General features: G+C 45.7%; 1 protein-coding gene across 1 annotated transcript in view; it reads right to left on the reverse strand.

Moving 5' to 3' along the window:
* LOC135208716 (phosphatidylinositol 4,5-bisphosphate 3-kinase catalytic subunit alpha isoform-like) overlaps positions 1-25,503 on the reverse strand; it is a 75,096-nt gene extending 49,593 nt beyond the window's left edge. The window contains exons 1-5 of the mRNA XM_064241195.1: positions 25,483-25,503; positions 23,345-23,533; positions 22,689-22,901; positions 14,754-14,839; positions 6,454-6,580 (exon numbers count right to left, since the gene is read on the reverse strand). Coding sequence (XP_064097265.1) covers positions 6,454-6,580; positions 14,754-14,839; positions 22,689-22,901; positions 23,345-23,477 — 559 coding nt within the window. The 5' untranslated portion in view covers positions 23,478-23,533; positions 25,483-25,503. The remainder of the gene's footprint in view (positions 1-6,453; positions 6,581-14,753; positions 14,840-22,688; positions 22,902-23,344; positions 23,534-25,482) is intronic.
* Between the last annotated feature and the right edge of the window lie 812 nt (positions 25,504-26,315).

Here is a 26,315-nt window from a genome sequence, read left to right on the forward strand (position 1 = left end):
CCTAAAGCGAAGCACTCGTCATACGTTAATACTGACGTCTTTTAGTAGTGGTTGGCGAATACTGAATTACATCTCCAGAATGTAGTTTTCATCAGATTCTGAAGAGACATATTCTTATTAAAGGCCAAGGAAGTGGCAATTGCTCTCACTTCATGAGCCTTGACTTTGAGGAGCTTGAAATGTTCTTCATTACAAAGATCTATGTGCTTCTTTCACAAGGGACTTTAATGAAGAAAGACAGCGCATTTTTCGACAATGGTACTGCTGGGGTCCTTTACAGAGCACCATAGTCTGTCCTCAATGCCCTTAAGGGTTTTCTCTTCTGAAGTAGTATTTTAAACTCCTAACAGGGCAAAGAGTTCAGGTTCTTCTTCCCTTACTAGGGCAGATAAACCACGAAACTCAAAGTTCCTTGGCCAAGGATTTGAGGGGTTCTCATTCTTGCTAAAAAACGAAGGAAGGAAGGAACAAACCACGGAATCTCCTTTGAAACCTACCCTTCCTTCTAGGGCATGAATCTCACTAACCCTTTTAGCGGATGCTAAAGCCATGAGAAAGAGAGCTTTCCTCGTAAGATCTTTGAAGGAGGCTAAATGTGGTGGTTCAAACCTAGAGGACCTCAGGAACGAAGAAACCACGTCCAGATACCAACTTGGAACTTCGTTCGAAGTTTTCTTGGAAGTTTCAAAAGATCTTAATAGATCATGAAGATCTTTGTTATTCGAAGATCTAAATTCCTATGTCTGAACACAGCAGCCAGCATGCTTCGGTATCCTTTGATAGTAGATACTGCCAAACCGCATTTTTCTCTGAGGAAAACTAGGAAATCTGCTATCTGAGTCACAGAGGGTACTGGAAGAGGAAAACTTCTGGTTCCTGCACCACCGGCGAAAGACGTCCCACTTCGACTGGTAGACTTTAAGGGTCGAAGGTCTTCTAGCTGAGGCGATAGCCTTAGCAGCTTTTGTCGAAAACCCCCTTCGCTCTGACAAGACTTTTGACAGTCGAAAACCAGTCAGATTGAGAGCGGGGAGGTTTCTGTGATACCTGTCGAAGTGGGGTTGTTTGAGCAAATCTTGTCTTTGTGGAAGTGCTCTTGGAAAGTCCACCAACCATTCCAGTACCTCTGTGAACCAATCTTGGGCGGGCCAGAACGGAGCTACTAGCGTCATTCTTGTCATCTCCGAGATAGCAAATTTCTTGAGGGTTTGTCCCAGTACTTTGAAGGGGGGAAAGGCGTAGACGTCTAGACCTGTCCAATCTAGGAGAAACGCATCCACTGATACTGCTCCTGGGTCTGAGATCGGGGAGCAGTAAAGTTCGATTCTTGCGTTCCTTGCTGTTGCAAAGAGATCGATGTGAGGTCTGCCCCATCTTCTCCACAGGTCTTGGCATACCTCTGAGTGGAGGGTCCACTCGGAAGGCAGGAGTTGATTCTTCCTGCTCAGGAGATCGGCCCTGACGTTCCTTTCTCCCTGTACGAATCTGGTGAGAAGACTGATCTTCCTTGTTTGAGACCACAGCAGAAGATCCCTTGCTGTTTCGTACAGGGAGAAGGAGTGCGTCCCCCCCTGTTTTTTGATGTACGCCAAGGCTGTTGTGTTGTCCGAATTGACCTGCACTACTGCATTTCGGACGTGGGGCTCGAAGGCTTTCAATGCCATCCAGACTGCCATCAACTCTTTCTTGTTGATGTGCCAGGACACCTGATCCCCCTTCCAGGTGCCTGACACTTCTCGTCCCGAGCGTCGCTCCCCAACCTGCTTCCGATGCGTCGGAAAACAACACATGGCTGGGGTTCGGCATGTAAAGACATTCCTTCCACAAAACGAAGTGGGTTGTTCCACCACCGAAGGTCTCTCTTGATTTCCCTTGAGATCTTGAAGGAGAACTCCAGATCTAGGGAGAGACGCCTCCAGTTCTGGTATAGGAAGAACTGTAGAGGCCTGAGATGCAACCTTCCTAGAGAAACGAATTGCTCCAATGAGGAGAGTGTCCCCAGCAGACTATCATCTCCCTCGCTGTGCATGCATCTTTCTCTAGGAAGGTCGTTATTTTCTCGTAGCAACGAGCTATCCTCTCTGGCGACGGAAAAGCCCGAAAAGCCAGAGAAGTTATCCGAATCCCCAGATAGATCCGCTCTTGACTGGGGATTAATTGAGACTTCTGGAAGTTCACCAGAAGTCCCAGAGAACTTGCCAATGTAAGGGTCTTTTGAAGGTCCTCCAGACATCTTTCTTGAGACTCTGCTCTGATTAGCCAGTCGTCGAGATAAAGCGACACCCTCACTCCCTCCAAATGTAGCCACTGCGCCACATTTTTCATTAACCCCGTGAAAACTTGGGGTGCAGTCGATAGGCCGAAGCACAAGGCCTTGAATTGGAAGATGTTTCCTCCCATCATGAATCGTAGATACTTCCGTGAAGAAGGATGGATCGGCACATGAAAGTAAGCGTCCTGAAGGTCTAGAGACACCATCAGTCCCCTGGACGAAGAGCCGCTAACACTGAGGAAGTTGTCTCCATGCAAGAAACTTCCTCTTTTCCACAAAGACGTTCAGGGCGCTTACATCCAAAACCAGTCTCCATCCTCCTGAGTTCTTCGGAACTAGGAATAGTCTGTTGTAAAAGCCCGCAGAGCGGGGATCTTTCACTAGTTCTATAGCCTCCTTCTCTAGCATGAGATCTACTGCTAGAGAAAGGGCTTGATTCATGATGGGGGTCCTTGTACTTGGCCACCAACTCCCTCGGAGTTGTCGTCAATGGTGGTCTTGACGAGAAGGGAATGAGGTATCCTTTGCTGACAATCGATAGGGACCAATGTCTGCCCCTTTGTGGGCCCAGACGTCGGCAAATTTCAGTAGTCTGGCACCCACTGATGTCTGGAGTCCTTGATGCTATTTCTTCCCTCTGACTGACCTAGAGAAGGTTTTACCTCTCTTAAAAGGTCTAGTTCCTCTGGTTGAAGAACCTCTGACAGCGGGTCCTCCTCGAAAGGGCTCCTGCCTCAGAGGAGTCTCTTTCTTGGCCTTGGGTTGGAAGACAGAGCGAGGTTCCTGGCCGCCTGGGCTAACATGTCCTGAGTAGCCTTAGCTGAAAGGGCACTCGAGACATCTTGAATAATTTTCTTGGGGAACAGAAGAGGAGAGAGTTGAGCATACATAAGCGAGGCCCTTTGTGCATGTGAAACTGCCTTAGTGAGAAACGAACAGTAGACAGACCGCTTCTTAATTACTCCAGCTCCAAACAGTGAGGAGACTTCACTCGATCCGTCTCTCACTGCTTTGTCATGCAAGTGTGGGACGCAGTTAAGATCTTCAGGAGACAGAGAATCAGGGGTCTGGGTCTTATTAGCCAGAACTCCTAAAGACCAATCAAGGAAGTTGAAAGCTTCCAGGACTCGGAACATTCCCTTCAGTAGGTGGTCAAGTTCATTCATCCCCCACGTAGTCTTGGCGGACAAGAGGGCGGAACGACGAGCAGAATCCACCAATGAAGAGAAGTCCGAGTCCGCAGACGAAGAGAGCGAGGCCTAAAGGTTCGCCCGACCCGTTCGTACCAGAATCCCAATCTGCCAGTCAGTTTAGACGGAGGGAAAAGAAAAAACCGTCTTCCCTTTCTCTTCTTAGAAAGGAAGCCATTCCCCAAAACCTCTAAGCGCCTCTTCATGGAAACAGTAGGTTTCATCCTTACACAAGACGAAACCTTCGACGTCTTCGAAGTGGAGAATAACGAAAGAGGAGAAGGAGGAGCCACAGGAGAAAGGATATCCCCGAACTCTTGCAGGAGCAAATCTGTCAGCCTCTTATAGGAGGAAACAGAGGAGTCTATTGGTCCTTCTTCTTCTGAGGGATCCTGTTCTTCCTGAGCTGAAGAACCCTCATGATCCTTAGAGGTGCGACTATCTTAAAAGTGTCTCTAGAGGAAGTAAGACGTATACGTCTTGGAGGACAAAGCTTCAGCAACATGTCTACTTGCAACATCCTTCTTGTCTGGAGGAGAGCGTTCCCGATTCTTGGAGCCTAACAGGAGTAAGGCGGCTGTCAGGAGCAGAGCGCCTGTTTGAAGAAGAACTTCTATCAGGCTCTTGGCGCCTATCCAAAGGAGAGCGGCTACCAGGCGAACAGCGCCTGCCATACGAGAAGCGGCTACCAGGCTCTTGGCGCCTGAACCGAGGTGAGAGGATCTCTGGCGACGAGCGCCTACTAGGTGTGAGCGCCTACAAGGGGGAGAAGCGCCTGCTAGGATCTCGGCGCTGACTCGAGGAGAGTGAAAGTCAGGAGAAGAGCGCCTGCCAGGAGAAACACGCCTAACAAGCTCTTGACGCCTGTCCAGCGAAGAGCGCCTATCCGATTTAGGGCGCTTGTCAACAGGAGAGTGGAGGCGAGACGAGGAGCGGCTACGAGGCGAGTAGCGCCTACTAGGCTCTTGGCGCCTGTCAAGGGGAGCGATCCTGTCTCAAGAAGAGCGTCTGTAGGGTGAAGATCTCCTACGAGCAGTTTGCTCCTTGTCCGAAGGAGAAACCTGTCTGTCAGGCGAATGGCGCTTGGGCGCAGATGGGATCTTGTCCGAAGCAGAAAGTCTCCTGCGAGAATCCGAACGCACAGGTGAGCGCGCCGCTTCCGTCGAATAGCGAGAGTCAGGAGAGGGGAGCCTGGACTTCTTTACAGGAAGCGAGACGTCCTTCCTACGACGAGACGACACGCTAAAGAGAGCCAGCCAGAGCCGAAATCTGCGCCTGAAGGTTAGCCAACACCCTTGCAGGAGAATTCACAAGCTCTTGAACAGGTGACGAGGCTCGATCTCTGCTCGGGGAACGATACTCCTGAGATCTCTTACGTTTCTTCGCTTCCACCTCAGGCTCTTCCGAAAAAACTGCAGGGCTGGATGGACGGGCGCAGGGAGCGTTCCAGGCTCTCTTCGAAGGGCACGAGGCTTCCGAAGAGCTCCATCCTCGTTTAGGAGAAGGCGAAGGCGAAGACGAGAAGCATTGGTGCAATATTTCTCTCTTGGAGCGATCCAAGGTAGCCTGGGAACGATCAACAGGAGCTACCGAGGGACGCCTGACCGGTGGGGATGCTCCCTAACCTTCCTGCGGCTTTCGACTTTCCTCCTCCACTGGGACTGGGAGTCTGGAAGAGGTCTAGGCCTGGAAGCATTAGGGAGCCGATCAGACGCACCCTCCACTGCACTGGGTTCACTGCACAAGTCACTATTGGAATCACTCTTACCTTCTAATTGTTTGATTTTCCTCTCCATACTGCGAATGGTGGCTTTCATGGAGGCCACTTCCGAAGGCGCATCTTCGGCTTCGGTGCAGGGAGCAGGAGCTGAAACTGACAAAGGAGCTACTTCTAAATTAGGATTATCTATATCCAACTCGCTAATACGAGATCTACTACTGCTCCTAGAAGAAGCTTTCCTAACTTTATCCTTTTCAAGCTTCCTCAAGTAGGAAGACAAAGACTTCCATTCATCCTCATTCAGCTTTTCACATTCATTACAAGGATTATTAAATGTGCATTCATTCCCTCTACACTTCAAACATACCGTGTGAGGGTCTACCGCAGCTTTCGGTAGCCTCACCTTACACTCAGTCATACAACAAACTCTAAACATAGCAGTTTTCTTAGTATCAACATCAGACATCATGAATCCAAGAAAAATCCAAAGAAAAGTCAAATAACTGTCCACAAATCGCGAATGCCAGGCCAAAAGATCGGGTACTTCACCAAAAGTCCGTAGAAACAATCCAGGGCGAAAACGAGAAAAGAATCCAACTGTCAAGAGGTACCGACAACAGGTGTGGTCAACACCGATGACAGAAAAAATCTGGCAAGAAAGGTATGTTGGTTCTTACACCCGCTTCCCAGCGGCGGGTAAGGTAGATCACCTGACCTACCTGTCGCGTTAGCCGCGAGTTTTGAATTCTGTCGTGACGTCAGAGACGTAAGCTAAGTATATGTCTGACAGGAAAGTTCATGTACAAAACTAAAAAATCCTTCATGAAGCTGAAGTTTCAAAACTTAGGATTAAGGCAAAACATTTCGGGTAAGAAAAATCTATCCTGTTTCTTCATTATCAGCCACCCAATATCAAAATAAATATTTTATGCTTATCTTTTATAAACAGATGATGTCACTGAAAATCACTGAAATCTCAAGGGATGAAATCTGAAGGACATCAGAATCTCAGAGTTAAATAATAATACTGAATGAATGACCTCAATTCTAAAATGGCCTACAATGAGTGGTTGTCTGGAATCAGAGAACTTGTCATTAATAAAACAAAAAAAAGGGTGTAGATTAAGTGAACACAACATACATCATGTACCTCAGCAAAAGAGCGTTTAAAGTTAATTGCATATCGTCATACCTCTACACTGATTGTTGTGTTTATAAGCAACCTACTCATTTAGCTATGTGCAAGCACTTTCAAAACAACATTAGTGTACCTTCATCAAGATGCTTCTCTATGGAGGTAGGGAGCTTTGATGAGGGTTCTAGTTCAGGAGGATGCTGGTAACAAGCCAATGACTCAAGGCCACCAGTCTGTCTAGCCTTGACAGCATCCCCAATCACCTGTCAAGTTAATTGCTATTGATTAGTCAGCGGCCAACAACCTAAGCACATGCAAGTTACTAAACTCGTGTGCAGCATGAATAGTCTATTTCTATTATAATGTCTATGTTAAAAGCAATCTACAGCACATATAAAAAATGAAATCCTGCAAAAATGTTACATAAATTTATTTTCCATTTTAAGAAGTTTACCGTACTGTGATTTTGTAACAAAAGTACATACATAACAGTTGATCCAATTTTTAAAACTCAATCTATATTTCAACACTCAAAGTTCCTTTATCTGCTATTATGTAACATGTGCAACATGGTGATAATCTTGTTTCAATTAAGACAAAAAACCATACTAGAGTCAACTATCTTATGCAGATTTTTCATATAAATACTGATACACTTCATGATTCTTTTTCTTTATGCTTCTAACATCTTAAAAGTGAAGTACTTTTTATATTAAAGATGTCTAAAATATTTATTCATAAACTTGGTATAATCTCTCTTAATTTTTGACCTCACAAATGAGTCAAATTTCTTGAATCTCAAATGGTTAGTCTGCAGAAAAACTGTTCTTGAAGGATGAGTAAAAAGGGAAGCAAAAGAGCACTCAAGTAAGTTGGACAGCCATGGGAAAATAGGGAAGATGAAAAATGAACGACCTGATTGTAGCGTAACTCAGCGATGCTGTGTTTTTTCTAAAGAGCAGTGAAATGCACATTGCTACAATTATGTTACCTTCATTTTTCCAGTTTGTTTCAAATTTGCTGATATAATAACACTTCAACTTGTCAGACTAATTTACTTAACTACATTATTATGGTTATTTTGCTAGGGTACTTCTCCAGACACAATGGATTTTTTGTTTATTTTTTTATAAATCTTGAGCTTTATGTTACTTACTGATTAAATTTAGTTGGGGCAGATACCCTGTGGGGCTACTACTAGGTATGGGGACTTTGAAAATGTTCATGGGTAAGTTTTATGTGTTTTCTTTTTTTTACCAGACTTTGTTACTTGTAAGGTCAGACTCCTGAGGCATCAGATAAGTTAAGGGGCTACTGATAACTGATTTTAACCATTGTAAGACTGGGAAGATCAAAAGCTGCCTTCTCCTAGCAGATATTTTCAAACCTCCAAAACATGATAAAATGTTATTGTTAGTATACAATAAGGTTTTGTACATACTTACCTGGCAGATATATACTTAGCTATAGACTCCGTCGTCCCCGATAGAAATTCGAATTTCGCGGCACACTCTACAGGTAGGTCAGGTGATCTACCGCCCCGCCGCTGGTGGCGGGAATAGGAATCATTCCCGTTTCTAAGACAGATTTTCTCTTCCACCTGTCTCCTGAGGGGAGGTCGGGTGGGCCATACACCGTATATATCTGCCAGGTAAGTATGCATAAAACTTTATTGTATCATGACAATAACATTTTTATGCATTCAACTTACCTGTTCAGAATATACTTAGCTGATTGGCACCTTTGGCGGAGGGTAAGAGACAGCTAATCTACTGAAATAGACAGGAAACAACATATGTTGTAGGTAATAAAATTAAAAACCTTGATTCCTACCTGTGTTAGCGAAAGACTTCATGGCTACTGCCTAGGAGCCCGTATCGCTTCAAGAGCCTCAGCGAGGTAGTGACCTCATGCTAAGAGTTCTTGATGGTCTGTTACCGGGGTCTTACCCACTTACGCTTCAGAAACCGTTTAGGATCTTTGTCAATGGGGTTCCTATCCTACTTACATGACAAAACACCTTGCCTATTGGCATGATCATAGAGCACGACACTAATCCCGATCACCTGATCCTCATTGGGGTTAGTACTACGATTGAAAGGAGTCATCCCCGGACATCCTTTCAAGCAACCCACAACTCAACAACAATATTAAAACTAATTATTAAAAATATTAAAAACAAATTTAAGGATCAGCGTCTGCTCCATTTCCCAGCATAGTATCCGCTGATACATAAGGTCCAAGAGAGAAACATTTATCGTATGTTATTCTAACATCCTTTAAATAGTGGATGCAAATACTGAATTGCACCTCCAATAAGTTGCTGCTAAAATGTTTCTCATGGACATATTCTTCGTAAAGGAAAGGGAAGTTGCCACAGCCCGGACTTCGTGAGCTTTCACTCTCAGCAGCTTTAAAGAGTTCTCTTGGCAATTCCTATGAGCTTCGGTAATTACATTTCTGACAAAGAATGCCAGTGCGTTCTTTGACATCGGTCTCTTGGGGTTTCTTACCGAACACCAAAGGACCTTGTCGACATCCCTGAAGCTGTGTCTTCTTTTCTAAATAAAATTTTTAAGGTCCTGACTGGGCAAAGGGGACCGATCCAACTCTCTTCCTACCAGAGAAGAGAGTCCCTTGACTTCGAAACTTCTAGCCAAGGTTTAGAAGGGTTCTCATTCTTCGCTAGGAAAAAGATCCTGGAAAGAAATGACAGCCGAGTCTTTTCTAAATCCCACCCGAGAGTCCAAAGCATGCAATTCACTGATCCTCTTAGCAGTTGCTAGAGCCAACAGGAATATGCATTTGCTAGTAAGATCTCTGAATGAGATTTTATCTATAGGTCGAACCTGTCCGACATCAAGAACTTTAGGACAACGTCCAGGTTCCAACTCGGGGGAATTGATGATCTCAATTTCTTAGTCTCGAAAGACCTGATGAGATCATGAAGATCCTTATTATTCTCGAGATTCAGCCCTCTGTTTCTAAAAACAGCTGAGAGCATGCTCCTATATCCCTTAATAGTTGATACGGCCAATTTGGATTCTTCTCTTAAGAAGAGGAGAAAATCCGCGATTTCGGTTACAGAGGTATTGGAAGAGGACAGCTTCTTCGACCTACACCATCTACGGAAAACTTCCCACTTCGATTGTAGACCCGCAGGGTAGAGGCTCTGCGGGCTCTAGCAATTGAAGTTGCCACTTTCTTTGAAAAGCCTCTCGCTCTGACCAGTCTTTCGATAGTCGAAAGGCAGTCAGGGAGAGACTTTGGATGTTTTTTGTGGAACCTCTCGAAGTGGGGTTGTCTGAGCAGATCTGTCCTGTCTGGTAGAGATCTGGGGAAGTCCACCGTCCATTCCAGTACCTCTGTGAACCAGATTCGGGAAGGCCAAAAGGGAGCAATTAGAGTCATTCTCATTCCTTCCGATGCCACAAACTTTTCTTACTACTTCCCCCAGCAATTTGAATGGGGGAAAGGCGTATGCATCTATGCTGACCAATCCATGAGGAAGGCATCGATCGCTGTGGCTCTGGGATCTTCTTCTAGCGAGCAGAAGTTGTCTATTTTCCTGGAGAGGAACGTGGCCAAAAACAGGTCGATCTGGGGTCTCCCCCAGAGTGACCATATTTGTCTGCAGACTTCTGAGTGGAGCATCCACTCTGTCGGGAGAACCTGGTTCTTTCTGCTCAATCTGTCTGCCCTTAGGTTTTTTACTCCTTGGACAAACCTTGTACGCAGAATAATGCCCCGTTCCTTCTGTCCAGGTTAATAGAGCTCTCGCTATTTCGTTCAGAGAGAAAGAGTGAGTGCCCCCTTGATTCCGGATGTAAGCCAGAGCTGTGTGTTGTCGGAACTTGACTGAACTACCGCCTCTCTGACTTCCGCTTCGAAGTATTCCAGGGCTAGATGAATTGCCAGGAGTTCCTTCGCATTGATGTGCAGAGTAGTTTGTTGTCTGGTCCAAACACCTGCTACTTCCTTTGGACCCAGTGTTGCTCCCCAACCTGTTTCCGAGGCATCGGAAAACAACACTCGGTGAGGGTTCCGAATCAAGAGGGACACCCCTTCGTTCCTTGTTAATGGGGTTAACCACCACTTTAGGTCTGATTTTATCCCCTGTTGGATGGAAAAATGTCTGACAAGTCTCCTGTCTTTTGACTCCACATCCTCTTTAGATAAAATTGCAGAGGTCTGAGATTTAATCTTCCCAGGGAAATGAACTGCTCTAACGAGGAAAGGGTGCCCAGCAGACTGAGCCATTCCCTCGCCGAGGTCCGTTCTTTCCCTAAGAAGTTCGAGATCTTTTCTAAGCCTCGAGTAATTCTGTCTTGAGATGGAAACGCCCGAAAACCCCGAGAATCCATCTGTATCCCCAGATAGACTATGTTCTGTCTGGGGATCAATTGTGATTTCTCGAGGTTCACGAGCAGTCCCAGAGATTTTGTCAAGTTCAACGTCTTCTCCAAGTCCTTCAAGCACTGAATTTCCGATTTTGCTCTTATTAGCCAATCGTCCAGATAAAGGGATATATTTATCCCCTCTAGATGTAGGCTTCTCGCAACGTTCATCATTAGCCTCGTGAACACTTGAGGGGCCGTTGAAAGGCCGAAGCATAGGGCTCTGAATTGGTATACTTTCCCCTGCATCATGAATCGGAGATATTTCTTCGATGATGGATGCAGGGGGGACATGAAAGTATGCATCTTGTAGATCTAAGGGAGACCATCCAATCTCCACTGGACGAAGAGCCGCAAGAACCGATTTTGATGTTTCCATAGAGAACTTTGTGTTCTCCACAAATCGGTTCAATGCGCTCACATCCAGGACCGGTCTCCACCCTCCCGAGGATTTCGGAACCAGAAAAAGACGGTTGTAGAATCCTCGGGAATCCGGATCCCGAACCACTTCGATGGCCTCCTTTTGCAACATCTGTTCTACCAGTTGCAATAATGCTTCTTTCTTGGCAGGGTCCCTGTATTGGGCTGACAGTTCCCTCGGGTTCGTAGTCAAGGGAGGTCTGTCTCGAAATGGGATCATATATCCCTTTGTTACCACGGAAAGGGACCAAATTTCTGCCTGTCTCCGAGCCCATTCTTCGGAAAATTTCCCAAAGTCTGGCTCCTACCGGTGCTTGAAGGACTGTTGTCTCATTTAGCTCTCTTGATAGGTCTGAAGGAAGGCCTACCTCTCTTCTGCACTCCTCTCTTCTTAAAAGAGGGTCTGGCCGAGGTACTTCCTCGAAAGGGCTGTTGAGGAGCCCGAGTCTCTCTCTTAATAGGACCCGAAGTACTCGATTTCTTTGCAGAATTGGGCCAAGAATCTGTGTGGCCTTTTCTGTCAAAGAATGAGAAATATCTTTTACAAGATTTGAAGGAAAACAATTGGTCCGACAGAGGAGCATACAGAGAGATGACCTCTGAGTAGGAGTAACTGCTTTCGTCAGAAAAGAGCTAAATAAGACTCTCTTCTTCAGAATACCAGTACCAAACAGAGAGGCCACCTCTCCTGATCCATCCTGAACCGCCTTGTCCATACAGGAAAGAACACTATGAAGGACTTCTGGACTAAGAGATTCCTCCTCTTGTGTCTTTTTGGCCAACACCCCAAGGGACCAGTCTAAGAAGTTAAAAACTTCTAAGACATTAAACAATCCCTTGAGGAGATGGTCCATCTCAGAAGTCCCCCATGTGATCTTTGCTGATGACAAGGCTTGTCTCCTAGACGAATCTACCAGATTCGAAAAATCTGCTTCGGCAGTGGACGGGAGAGCTAGACCCCGTGGTTTGCCCGTCTCGTACCAATTCCCTTCTTCCTGATATCTGGAAGGAGGGCAGGTAAAGACTGTCTTCCCCCGCCTTCTCCTTGGATTCCAACCAATTTCCTACGAATCGGAGAGCCTTGTTCATGGAAATGGTAGGCTTCATTTTAATAAAAGATGATTGTTTCGGGACCTTCGTGCTTGTAAACAAGGACCTTGGAGAGGAGACAGTAGGGCTTAAAGAGTCCCCAAAACTCTTGAAGTAAGAGGGCTGCCAGCGTCTTGTAATCTGACAAACCCGGAGCCGAGTGATTTTCAGAGTCCGAAATCTCTTCCAAATCCAATTCCGAAGAGGATTGTTTATTTCCAGTAGGAGACTGGCCTCTTGCAAACATCCACCCACTCTCGCAAGAACGACGACCGCTTGTGCGATAACTTGCGTCCCTACGAGAGATAGGTTGATCCTGCAAAAAAAAAACGACCTTATCCTTCTCCTGGCAAGAGCGATGGCCGCTTGTGCGACACCTTTCTCCTCTGTCAGACGAAGGATGTCCTCTCCTATCGCTTTTCTCCGGAACGACCTATGTCCTGACAAGGAATACGGCCGCTTGTGCGACAACTAGAGTCCTTGTCAGGTAAAGGTTTATCCTTCCGAAAGCCAAACAAATCTTCCTGGCTTAATTGTCTTTTGGAAGAAGTCCGTCTCTTATTTGTCACTTGTGGCTCATTGCGCGGGTTGACGCTCGTGATTCCTTGCGCCAAGCTGGCGCTTCTGGCGCATTTCGGCAGGGTGGCGCTTCCGGCGCTTCCGGCGCTTCTGGCGCATCTGGCGCATTTCGGCAGGGTGGCGCTTCTGGCGCATCTGGCGCATTTCGCCAGGCTGGCTCTTCTGGCGCATATGGGGCGCTTCTGGCTTCTCTGACTCGTATGGAGTCTCAAACTCATCTGGCGCATCTGGCGCATTGCGCCAGGTTGGCGTTTTTGGCGCATTCTTCATACTCCTCCGAGTATAAGCCGAAAACAAACTTCCGTTTCTTCTTTCTTTCCCTTCGTCTTCTTTATAGGAAGGAAAGAGTCCTTTCTCCTGGGAGTTTCCTTAGTAAAAACTCCTACTAAGGCTGAAAGTTGCTCCTGCACATTTAGGATAATTTTTGCAGCCGCACTCTCTTTTTCCTTCCCTGATTCAGGTGAGGGATGTCTCGAAGCGGAAGGAAACTCCGATTTCCGTTTAGGAACCAATCTCCTTTTCTTCTTCTCACAAGGTGATAGATCGGAGAAAAGCTCAGGGCTTGAATCCAAAGTAGGAGCCTTCCAACTTCTCTTTAAGGGGCGTGACAGTTCATCAGAACTCCATCCCCTTACATTCGGTGAAGAATCTGACGAAGAAAAAAAACACTTCTTTAGGATGCTTTTTCGATAGCGATCCTTGGCAGTTCGGGTCGTCACAGAATCTGCCGAGGGGACGCCTGATCGGTGGGGATTCTCCGTAACCTCCGTAAGGCTTTCGACATTCCTTCTCCTCTGGGCCTGTGAGCTTGAAAGAGGTCTAGGCCTGGGAGCGAGACAGAGCCGATCAGACGCACCCTCCACTGCACTAGGGACTTAATCACTATCACTGTGCTTACCTTTCAACGTCAGCATTTGACGTTCCATCCTTTGTAGCGCAGCTTTAAGATCTGCAATTTCCGTTGCCGGATTTGCAGTCTTAGTACTAGAGGAAGAAGATAGAGGTTTAGGGTTAGGTGTTAATTTAATAGGCTCGTTAGAGCGAGGACCTACTTTACGCTTCTGGAGGAGGAAGCCTTCCTAGCCCTATCCATATCTAATTTCCTTAAATATGAATTTAAATTCTTCCATTCTTCCTCATTCATATTTACACATTCATCACAGGTGTTAGAAATTGAACATTCATTCCTTCTACACCCCTTACAGACTGTGTGAGGGTCTACCGAAGCTTTCGGTAGCCTCACCATGCATCCCTCATTTACACACTGTCTTCTAACCGTAAAGCTAGAATCCGGACATCATGAGAAATATCCAAAACCAAGTCCAAAAAAACAGTCCACGAAAGAGTATGCCAAACCAAAGATCCAATACGTCACCAAAATAACCGGCTTAGAAGATCAATAGCGATGAAAAAATACGAAAATCAAATCAGGAGTAACAACAACAATGTTGCTGTCACGGCCGATAGAGAAAATCTGTCTTAGAAAACGGGAATGATTCCTATTCCCGCCACCAGCGGCGGGGCGGTAGATCACCTGACCTACCTGTAGAGTGTGCCGCGAAATTCGAATTTCTATCGGGGACGACGGAGTCTATAGCTAAGTATATATCTGACAGGTAAGTTGAATGCATAAAAAGGGCATTTTCTTAAAAAAACATACTGTTGTTTTTGTCAGAAAGAATGAAAAGATATAAATTCTTGTAATATTCAGTGTTTAAAACTTGAATCACAGTTACAAATAGTCTCAAAGAGGACAACTCTATTCCCTTATGCAAAATGTTTCTGAAACCAAAATGGGTCCTCTCGAGCTTTTCAGCGTCTTTAACTTTACCCTGCTCTGTTTTTCATTTCTTACAAACAAATATTTCTGGCGAGTGTTGTGAGAAACTATGAATGTTCGTCATAGTCTCAATAAATTCATTTATATTCAAACTAATAATAAATAGGTTACCTCTAAAATTTTACGTCGAAACCTGCTGAATTTCTTTGTGTCCTTTACGTCATCTAGATCATGGACACAACGACCAATCGCCAAACCTGTAATATTATTAATGACATTAGTATGAACAGACACTAAGCGAATCATTATGACTAAGAACCAATGTTTACCAGAAATGACTATGCAAAGCTATCTACCAAAACTGCTATAAGGCATAATAAACCAAATATTCTTTTACAAAAATTAATCTCGCCACAAAATAAAATGACAATTTGTCGAAAATTGCATTTTCCTAACTATACAAACCTGAGGTCCTTTAACAATAGGAAGGTAACTAGCGGCAGCTGGGACGGTCGTAAGCTTTCGAACAGAGAACGGTAGTTAACTGCTTGTCCGATCGTGCGCGCGCCGCGCGCCCGAGAGGTGAAGAATCACTTTTCTGCTTTAGGCCCATGCAAAAAGTTGCAGAGTGAGGGGTGGCATGAGGTGGGACTATATGTAAAGGACCTCAGGTTTGTATAGTAGGAAAAATGCAATTTTCGACAAATTGTCATTGTTCCGATACGTAATACAAACCCTCGGTCCTTTAACAATAGGAAGACTCACTTCTTGGTGGGAGGAAATCTGAGTCTTTTTGGTGAACAGACTGGTGTTCGTCCAACCCTGAGTGCCATCCCTGGTCGTAAGAGCAAGGGAGGGATCCAAACCTCTGTCCGATTGATCGGGGGGTGTGCACCGCAGGATCAATGGTCAGACCTCTGGGCCAAGTACTAAGAGAGAGGCAAGCGTATCTCTTCGTACCAGCAAGCAAGAACTTGTTCCTGTTTGCAAGAGACAATCATAAAATGATGGGTTTGTCTCAATTTGGCATCCACTTCCTCCCCCTTCCCCCTTGTTTGGAGGAAGTGGTGGATATTTACTCCTATCCCTACTGAAAGGGATAGGATGGTGCTCTATTGAGTAGCTCACCTGCATCTCGTCCTTACCCAGCAGGGTGACGACCGTGTCCCTCTACCCAAAGGTAGAGGGAAGAAAAAGGATGGGAAGAGGAGCCAGTCACACTCTCATTCCTCATCCATTCTTACGGTCACACCAGGACTCGATGCTGTTCAGCCTGCGAGGGTCTGGGTTAACTACACAACGTGTTGAGCAACCACCATGGTTCCCAAGGAAAAAGATCCAAGGAACTGTGGGCAATATCCTGAAGGTAGAAGGAGGTGCATGCGGTCGGTTGGACCAGGCGCCTGCCTTCATTACCTGCGCCACGGAGAAGTTCTTGCGGAACGCGAGAGAATGATGAAGAGGCGTCCACACTCTCCCGGGTGTCGAGTTTTTCTTCAGACAGCTCCGTCGCACCTTCACAGGACAAAGCAGCATAGCCTTCGTATCGGAGGCGGTGAAGTCCATTAGGGAGGGTATGTGAAGGACTCGAACCAATCGTCAGTTACCGAAGGGTTCTGAGTCTTCGCTACGAAGATCGGTACGAAATCGAGCGTCACAAATCCCCATCCCTTTGTGCTTGACTTCTCAAGAGAAGTCATGCAGTTACCTAAGACGAAAAGAAGGGAATAGTCGTATGACCTATCCCTCTTCTCGACTTTGGTTATGTACAGTACTCATACTGACAAGCTATTAAGACGAAGTAATGATTGCTCTGGAACAAACCGAACTAAGTCCACAGCATAGTTCGTAACTGACTTCGGGCGCTCTGACAGCTGCCGACTGACTGGTTCGGAATCAGTAGAGGCAAGTTGTCCAAGCATCCGGTAAGTCACGTGACCTTCGCCCTTTAAAGAGTTATGCTTAGAGACCAACAAATAAAATATTTGTTAGTCACCGATTGCCGGACGGCGCGGCGATGATTCTCTTAATGCATAAGCTCAAAAGGCGAAAGTCAATTGCCTTCAAAAGACCGAGGTCCCTGATGGCAAGAAAATCTCATAGACGTTGAATCTCAGCTTAAGGAGAAACAACACTATGTGAACGTTGAAGACGAAGGTAGGCAATGAATGCAACCTACGTCTTCCAGCTGAATCGAGAGAAGGAATCTCAAGATTCTAAACCTGTGCTTACAAATGACTGAAAACGCTAACCGCCATTTCATTGCTGTCCGTTGTGCAATGAAAGCGGGGCGTTCTTCAGTAATGAAACACAGGGGAGAGCCGCTTGAAGAACTGCTTCTCATGGGCTGAACGTTTGGAAGTAGAGCTGGCAGGTGTGGGAGTAGGCGATGTCTTTCAATACATCTGCTAATACCCGGGAATGAACAATGGAACAATTGTACCACCTCCGAATACAAGATATTTTGAGGACAAACTCAAGATTCCGCAAAAATCATTCGCATTATCGGGATACTATGCAGCAAGAGACTATTACAGAATTCTGTTACCGTGCTGGTAAACTGAAAGATGAGAGTCGAATAGATATCTCTGTTTGAAATTCTCGCAATACCGAAGACGATGAATACTAGCGTTTCACAGCAGTAGATGGTCATTCATGTATGCGAGAATCCCCGTTAATCAGAGACTTAAGTCCGTGATTGTTGGGCAGAGATACGGTTGTTATTCAATCAAAGCAGGTGAGAAAGACATAAACAACCGTCTATCTCAAAGCGGCAGCTGATACTGAAATGCCTCGGGCAATCAATATGCAGTAGCTGTCGCTGACTCGTCATCCTGAGTTGCCAAGTAATCCTTTCCACGAAGGAATGCGTTCGGCTAGAACCACCACGCATAAAAAGATATGCTCGAAGCAATTATATTTAAGCGAAACGAATTTCGGTAAATATAAAAGCTTAAATGGTGTTGTTGTGACAACACCATAAGTATATAAAATTGAAACTGGAAACTCCTGGGAGGTTGCAGGCAACCCGGGTTGCAGTTCAATTAGAATACTTTTCGTCTAAGTCGCAATCCGTAGAATAACCAGGATATGCGCCTACCCCTCGGACCATTCAACTGCTTAGCAGAATCATGTCGCGAGGTTAATATACGTAGTATATTTGTAGGATTCTGAACAACGATCTCCATCCTAAATTCTTTCCTTCAAGAAAACAAAATAAGGATTGGAGATCGAACCACCTTCGTTCTCTATTAAGAGAGTGAAGGAGAAGTCTTCCTCGAAGGAAAGCTTCAATGGTGAACAGAATACTAAGACGATAGTTCCAGCCAAACTGGATATTCCCGTCCGTTCTTCTCTATTCCAGGTTGGTCGCCTACTGTGAGATAGTCTTCTTTCAGCAGCAGTCTTCTTCCTAATGCTAGAAATTCCAGGAATTCGAGCATAGGCGAGGTTCCCGATTATCGTGTAACATATCGGGGATTCTCGTCTCGCTCACTTTGGACCGTGGTCTCGCCTATGTGTTTGGAGATCGTAAGAAACTCTAACATGAATGCGCTAGAAATTCCGTAGAATTCTAAGCAGTCTGCGAAACCCCCACCGAATTCGTCAAACGATATCGGCTGGTGGTCCTCTCGATTCCCGTAGAAATCGAGAATGGGGCAGGATCCCTCCTCAACGACCGGGGCTTACGTCAGGTAGGACCCGATAAGGTCCCCCCTGGTAGCGCAGTCCCCAACGTGGGATCCTACAGAGAAATCTCTGTAGGATCCTTACCCTTTCCCTCGTAGCCGTAAGGAGAGAGGGAATGGGGGAGGAATTGGATACTCGCTCGCCTTCCCAGTGGAACTAGCAGTTGGAGAAGAGTAGGAGCAGCCATCGCCTTGCGGCGATGGCCTCTCAGAGTCTGGGAAAACGTATCGTCAGGAGAAAACGTTTTCCCGAGGAGGGTTACGAACTCTCACTGTAGGTAAGGGTCTGCCGCCACTGTGAACGTCGTCTGGGTGGGGCTGATCGACACCTGACAGGAGAGAGCCGATACCGTCCTCCGACTCATTCCAGTCCTCGTCGAGGTCGAAACCTCTCAGGAGGACCGAAGGAGTATTTAAATACGGTGTCCGAAGACACGTAGAAAGAACGCCGGGCTGTCGCAGTAGAGTAGGTGGAAGTAGCTTGATCGACCGGCCAGAAACTGAGAGAGCCTTCTTGTCCGGAGACGAGAGCTCTGGTTCAAGACAGAATCGGCAAGCTACCGATCGCGGCATACCCGCCGTCGGTTTGGGTTCCCTCTCGGGCCCCAAAACGACTCGAGCAGAGACATGGGCTCTGCTGGTGGGAGCGGCGATCCTTCCCCCCGGTCGTTGTGCTGACGAATCAGTGCAATAACCTGGGTAAAGTTACTCTGAATCTCGGAAGTTACAGCGTCTTGAGAGGGTAGGACCGTCCAGTCCCTCCAACAAGAGCAGCTCCCAGGACCCTCCTCCTTCAGAAGAAGGACCAGCAACAGATCCCTGACGGTTGCCTCCAATCACTTGCGCGTACGTCCTGGTTGGTCCTAAGACCAACCTGGCACGTGCGGCGTCGTGACGGGATCGTCAGCGGCGCATCTCTCACGATCACTCCTATATACCTCGCTCTTCCTGGCGTATGCCGAGGAAGTTGAAGGTATCGGAGAGACAGAACTGACGCTACCCCCTCTCCCCCTGACGGTCGCCTCCAATCACTTGCGCGTACGTCCTGGTTGGTCCTAAGACCATACGTGGCACGTGCGGCGTCGTGACGGGATCGTGAGCGGCGCACCTCTCACGATCACTCCTAGCTACCTCGCTCTTCCCGGTGTAGCCCGAGGAAGTTGAAGGTAGTGGAGAGACAGACCTGACGTTCGTTCACCCCCCCGCCTCGCTGGCAGGACCAGCGTACGTGGGGGGCTGCAGCCGATCACCAACCCGCGGTGGGGATCGATCTGCAGGCCTGGCCGTGCCGCTCACCTATGGCGAGCGGCTCGACTGAGCACGTCGACCCCGGTCCCGTGCGTCAGACGAGCTGCTGCTGGTCACCGTATCCGCCCGGTCCCTGTGGGAGCGGCGGTCAGGTGACCTGCAGAGCTCGCTTTCGCCGTGAGACCGGTGAGCGTCCTCGCGGCACGTCAAACCGCTGGTACCAGCCGAGGCTGGTACCGTCGGTCGAGGGGACCTGGGGGGACCTCTTCCCAGCCTCAACCGTGGCCGGTCAGAGACCGTCACGTCCACCCCGACGGTACGGCTGGTAGCTGCGAGAGCGGCCGCTGGCCTGGCGAGAGTCACCTGAGCGGCTCTCGACAGTCTTCTGCTCCGTGCCTCGGTCATGACGCTGAGCGAACTCAGACGTCTTAACTTTGGCTGCACGGTCACCCGAAGGAGATCGTACACTCGGAACTTCTCGCGGACGAGAAACCGATCCGTACCTGGCTTAGCAGCAGAGCTGCCAAGACCAGGCGAGGGTGTACCAGCGGTAGCCAGCACACCCTTGGTCCCCGTCTTCTTCTTCTTCTCAGAAGGGGAGACGGGCCCCGTTCCCGAAGAACAGGAGGACCAGCAGAAGAACCCCCCCGTTCACACCGGAAATGTGACGAGCCCTTCGAAGTTCCCGAAGGAGTCTTCTTAGGGGGAATAACAAAACCCGGTTACCAGCTGGTCGCTGCGAGCGGCCGCTGGCCTGGCGAGAGTCACCTGAGCGGTTCTCGCCAGGCCTTCTGCTCCTTGCCGTGGTCTTGGCACCGAGCGAACTCTGGCGCCGAAACTTTGGCTGCACGGTCTCCCGAGGGAGAGCATACACTCGGGATCTCCCGCGAACGAGAGGACCGAGCCGGAACCTGGCGTAGCGGCATCGCCGCTAGCACCAGGCGAGGAAGTACCAGAGCTAACCGATACTCCTCTGGTCCCCGTCTATCTCTTCCTTACGGAAGGGGAGACGGGCCCCGCTCCCGAAGGAGCAGGAGGACCAGCAGAAGAACCCCCCGTCCCACCGAGGTGGGACGGGGGGCCCTTAGAAGTTCCCGAAGGAGACTTCTTAGGGGGGGGAGGCAGCCTTCTTCTTCTTCGGCTTATGGGCCTTAGAAGTCGAAGGGGAAGAGGCAGCAAACAGACGAAGACGAAGATGACACCTTCTCTTCTTCGTCAGCTCACGCAGGACAGTCGTCAGGTCCTCCATCCAGGCCGGAGTCGGGCCTATTGCCGAAGCAACACGGCCCGACTGCACCTGTCCCGGAAGGACCTGGGACTGGGGAAGACACACCATGGGCAGGACCAGCATGGACAGCGCAGGAACCAGGAGCGACAGGGGGGAACAGCAACCAGCTCAGGAGCGGCAGGAACAGCGGCAGCGGTAAACACAGAAGGGACAGCCAAGCCAGTAGCGGGAACCACATCAGCGACAGGTACGGCAGGCCCAGCCATCGCCTGTAGAATCATCGGCAGCCAGCGTGGTACTGGCGGCCGGTCCAGGGGCGAGCTGCTGGAACAGCGGAAGTCTGGGGCAGGCAACACGAAGAAACACAGGCCGGCGGCGGCATACCCCTCCTCGTGACGGCGGCGACCGGCCTAGAGAAGCGGCAGACGGCGTCACCGAGACACAGCATGGGGAAGTGTTAATGAAGTGTAGACCAGCGGGGGGAAGCAGCATAATCGGCCGTGAAGGTTGTAGTGGAGACCACTCCAAGGTCACCGCCCAGACCTCGCTAGACTCTGCAGCAGATCGTGGATGCTAGGCACGCCCTGCAGCCGCAGTGGTCCATACCTGTCCAAGGTCGTCTCCCACGGCTGTAGCACCTGCGGTAGCACAGACAGATTAGTAAGAGGGGTTCCCTCACGCACGGGGGGGGGAGACATGCCCCACACCCCGAACGGAAGGAAGACCCAAAAACAAAATACGAGGAAGCTGAGCGGTGGGGGGGCAGGAAAGAAGACGAAGAATCGGATACCAAGGGAGTCGCGGGAGAGCTTTCCGACGACTTCCTGGCAGGAACCTTCGCTTCCCCTACCCCCGCCACAGCAGTGAAAAGTAATATGAAAATGAAAACAGAATACTGCACTTGCGATTCACTTCATAGAACTTAAAGAGGGAAAAATCAATTCCCGGTAAGAGCGGAAACTTGATCCATAATAATATGATGCTATCATAAATATATATGAAAATGAACAATACTGCACTTGCTATTTTCACTTTCACAGCAATAAATCGTAAGATTAATTCCCGGGTAAGAGCGGAAATTGATCCAAAATTAAATTTGATGCAATTAATAAATGAAAATGAAAAGAAAACTGCATTGCGAATCCACTTTCATTGCATTCTATTCATACAAAATAAGAGGCTCTTGCCGAGCGCAATCAAGCTCTCGGCAACGAACGCACATGGCAAAAATATAATGAAAAAGAGTACTTACATCTTTCAATTACACACTTTCGCCCAAAATACATGACTCGGCGCGAGTGCGCCCGCCCTCGGCACTGAGACATAATTCAAGGGTTCAATTCATGAAAAAGAGCGGAAATCGCCGTCTCTACGGCGATAGCTCCATGTTGATTCATAATTAAGTAATGAAAATGAAAACAGTGTACTTACAGTTTCATTTTCAAGTCAAACCAAACCATTAGTAGAAAACACAATATAAACAAAGCATACGACGATGAAGCGGGCAGAGAGCGATGACGAACACGTCCTTCACACCCGCGGCCGAAAGCAAAAGTGATTCTTCACCTCTCGGGCGCGCGGGGCAAGCAGTTAACTACCGTTCTCCTCTTGTTCGAAGCTTACGACCGTCCCAGCTGCCGCTAGTTACCTTCCTATTGTTAAAGGACCGAGGGTTTTTGTATTACGTATCGGAACAATCCACTTTTAGTATGCCAAAACTGCAGCTTGGTCTACCAATACCCAGTGGAAATAATAATAAGGCTAATTTTCTTTATTATGAAAAGTTAATTCAAATGGCAGTTAACTATAGCAATGTGAGAAGAAAAGCCTTTATGACAATATTATAGACTACTGAGTCTACTAATGTGAAAATAGTAACAGTAGCATCAGTATTAGATGCTGTTTTTTTACCTATAAGAAATAAAACAAAAGTATACATACTAATTTCATAGTTGAGTACTTTTTCTTCCTTGCTCCCACGTGGTTCTACTACTTTGAGGATGGGTGAGAAGAGTCTAAGGTCACAAAGACGGCGACTCTCATCCCAAAATTCTTCCTGCTCAGCATCTTGTGTTACCCCAACCAAAACATAATCTTCTGGTACACCCAAGACCCGGTATAAGGGGTACTTCTTTGCCTCCTGCCAGATTTCATCTAAAGATACCAAAGAGGTACTATATATAATCACTTCAAGCAACAGATTTGGGACAAGTTTTCATTCTATGAAAAGTAGTTTCTTTGCAAGAAAAAAAGCAAGCAACTGTTGCTACCACATACCATAATGCATCAACTGTTAAACCAACAATGATCTCTGTGTGAGATAAACTTCCGCCGTACATAGTTATTTTCTTCCCAACCATACTAGTGTTTAAACTTCCTTACCATTTTTCATTTTCATTCATAAATATGGTACTATACTAAAAGTAATAATAATATTAACATTTCTTTTCCTGCAGCCCAAGTTTAAGTGAACATTGAGGTCAAATACTAAGTGCAGCCTATTAAATAGTAAAGCCCTTCATGGTCTTGGAAAACACTGAAATTTCCACACAAAAGAAGACCTGAATTAAGCTTACAAGTACTAGTAAAATACTTACGTTTAAGCTTTTTAAGTGTAATTTCTTTGTGACAGGTGATTGCTAGTATTATGCTGTTTGGCAGGAGGCAGTCAAGAATGACACATGTTGACATTGGCAAACACCCCCAAAATTCATGGCAGGAAGGAGCCATGATCTCTCCATAAGTATGGTAATTCTTGATGTTTCATTTTTACCTCTTCATGACATCTGAAAATGAATGCACATTAAATTGTATAAAACATCTAAATACAAAGTAAAAACATACCAAATTTTACAGTAACTTTCCTAGGTATACAAATTGTAACTTCTATGAAATAACACTGCACCCAGACCCCATTTTGCATGTAAACTGGGGTAAAACTTTAGAGTTCTACAGTTGCCTGGTTTCTGCCAGTTGCCAACCTGAAAATTTACTGCCTTTTATTTATGATTTTCTTTGTTTATGGTCTATACTCTATACTACTGTCCTATGTTTGTATTTTTACAGTTTTTACATTCATCCCCATGGGGCTGGTACTAAACACTACATCTATTTTGTGCATAAACCAGAGGTAAGTGGTAGAATTCTTCACTTTTCCCAAAGTTTTTTTTTTTTTTTTATTGTGGTAATGAAAATGAAATGGATAACGTTTAGTTAAAAAAAATAATGATGTAAATACATAAACAGCTCCACACTAGGTATGTATTACCTTGGAAATTGACTTTTTTATGGTATTTTGGTTGCTTACCAAGAATTTACCGCTATCATGCATGCACAGTGTTATAGGGATGCTTTTGGTAAAAAGTAGAGTTTCCTTCACCGTGAGCCCTGGCTAAGTAACACGGCCTGCTAGGGTAGGTTAAGTTAAGGTACGTACTTTAGGTTAGTATAGTTCCTTTTATAGCTAATTGGTTTCCTTACTCAATCCCTTTTTGAACATATGGCTCCTTAATGACTTGAATATGTGCGGAACCATTTCATAACAACATGGCAGTCTGGTCTCTCTCCCAACAACTTCCCCCAACCAAAACCACGCATTCCAAACGGGTCCCCCTTACTGTAGGATAGAGTTCTAAGGTAAATTACAGTCGACCGACAAAAAATAGTAGGAGTAAATTTCCAAGGAAATAGTACCTGACGCCGCCCTAGGTATTAGTACTTAGATTTACCCTAGCCCCCCTTGTGGATGAATGTAAAAATGTAACAAAAAAAAATCATACCTTAATACATAGGTAGGTATCATAAACATAAACAAAAGACAGATCTAAATTAATCTACTTTAGCTCATCCTGCCACTCAATAATTGGGGGAAATACCGCAGTGGATCCATCGTCATCACGTAGATCAGCCTTATTCACTTGATATTGAATTGGTGAAACAAGAATACAATTGCGTACATCTTTAAGCATACCATTCAAAAGATTGAAGTTTTGTCAACATAATGTGATATATGAAAGCCCCATTCGAACTAAAATAAGCATGTGAGGTCTTCGTAAAATATGTTTTCAAAGCAGTTTTGAAATCCAATATGGCGGCAACCGCCCGAGGTGCCGTTCGTAAGCGCAGCGGATACAACATCTTTCCCAGGACTCATTTCAACAATGTAAGCGTATATATGTAACGTTTATTGATCATACTCAAGATTGCAGTTGTAATCAGCACAATAAAACAACATTTTGTTGCCTATAGTACAGTGGTACCTCGAGTTACGAAATTAATCCGTTCCGAGGCGGCCTTCGTATTATGAGTTTTTCGTATCTTGGAACACATTTTACATGTAAAATGGCTAATCCGTTCCAAGCCCTCCAAAATCACCCCAGTAAATTATATTTCCAGGCCTAAAACACATGTTCTAGGGTTACAACACCAATCCGACAGAAGAAATATGACTCCAAAAAGGCAAAATACTGTACATACTTGAGTAATATTCAACTGCATGTAATGTTCAACCCCATTTTTACTGCATATATTAGGACTTTAGCATATGTCCCTTAGCAATAAGCCTAGCCTATGTTAGCGTTTGCTACTGTAGCCTAGTCTATGATTCTGACATCTAAACCTAAGAGCTGAAAGTTTAGAATATGCCAATAAAATGTATAAATAATCAGTATGTACTCATTTCAAATAATTATTAATTAATCATCAACTATAATACACAAACAAACAAAAAACAAACCTTCCAATCGATTGTTTACATTCAGCTCTTACCCGTCTTACGAGTATCGAACGAGTGCCAAGCAATCATTTTTCCTAGCACACAGTAAGCCATAAATTGTCATTAGTATCTCTCTTCAACTAATGAAACTACCCAACAGTATAATAACCATTAATTTCTATTCTTTATTCTATCTTTACCTAATGGAGATGCCGAGTTACTGACAGCTATAATAAAACATAAACGTACGTACATACGTATACTAAGTAATAATAAAACAGAAGAAGAATTCTAAAAAATACGTATTTGTTGGCAGTCTGATTTATTTTATAGTTTATGATATCTAATTCACAATTTTTTTTATTAAATGTATTGCATGTACTCATTTCAAATAATTATTATTAATAATAATAATATCTTTTATTTCGGTTCAAGACCATATACAATGAACATACAAAATACACAGTAACATACACAATCTAGACATATGAGTTAACATGATAGGAAAAATTAGTAATCGGCACTTATCCACAAAATAGCTGAGGTAGCATAAAAGATAGTAATCATAATACTGGTAATAGTAATAATATTGGTGAGAAAAAAAAAGGCTTGAGAGGTTATAACAGTTAGTGCACAAATTATATAGCTTAAATTTCACTAGAGACCTTAGGTGGTTACAGTAGTCTGGTCCAGAGGGCTAAATACATAAATTGAATGTATATATATACATACACATATATATACATATATATATATATACATATACACACACACACACACACACACACATATATATATATATATATATATATATATATATATATATACATACATATATATATATATATATATAT

Source organism: Macrobrachium nipponense, chromosome 35 (assembly GCF_015104395.2).
Source record: "Macrobrachium nipponense isolate FS-2020 chromosome 35, ASM1510439v2, whole genome shotgun sequence".
NCBI lineage: Eukaryota > Metazoa > Arthropoda > Malacostraca > Decapoda > Palaemonidae > Macrobrachium > Macrobrachium nipponense.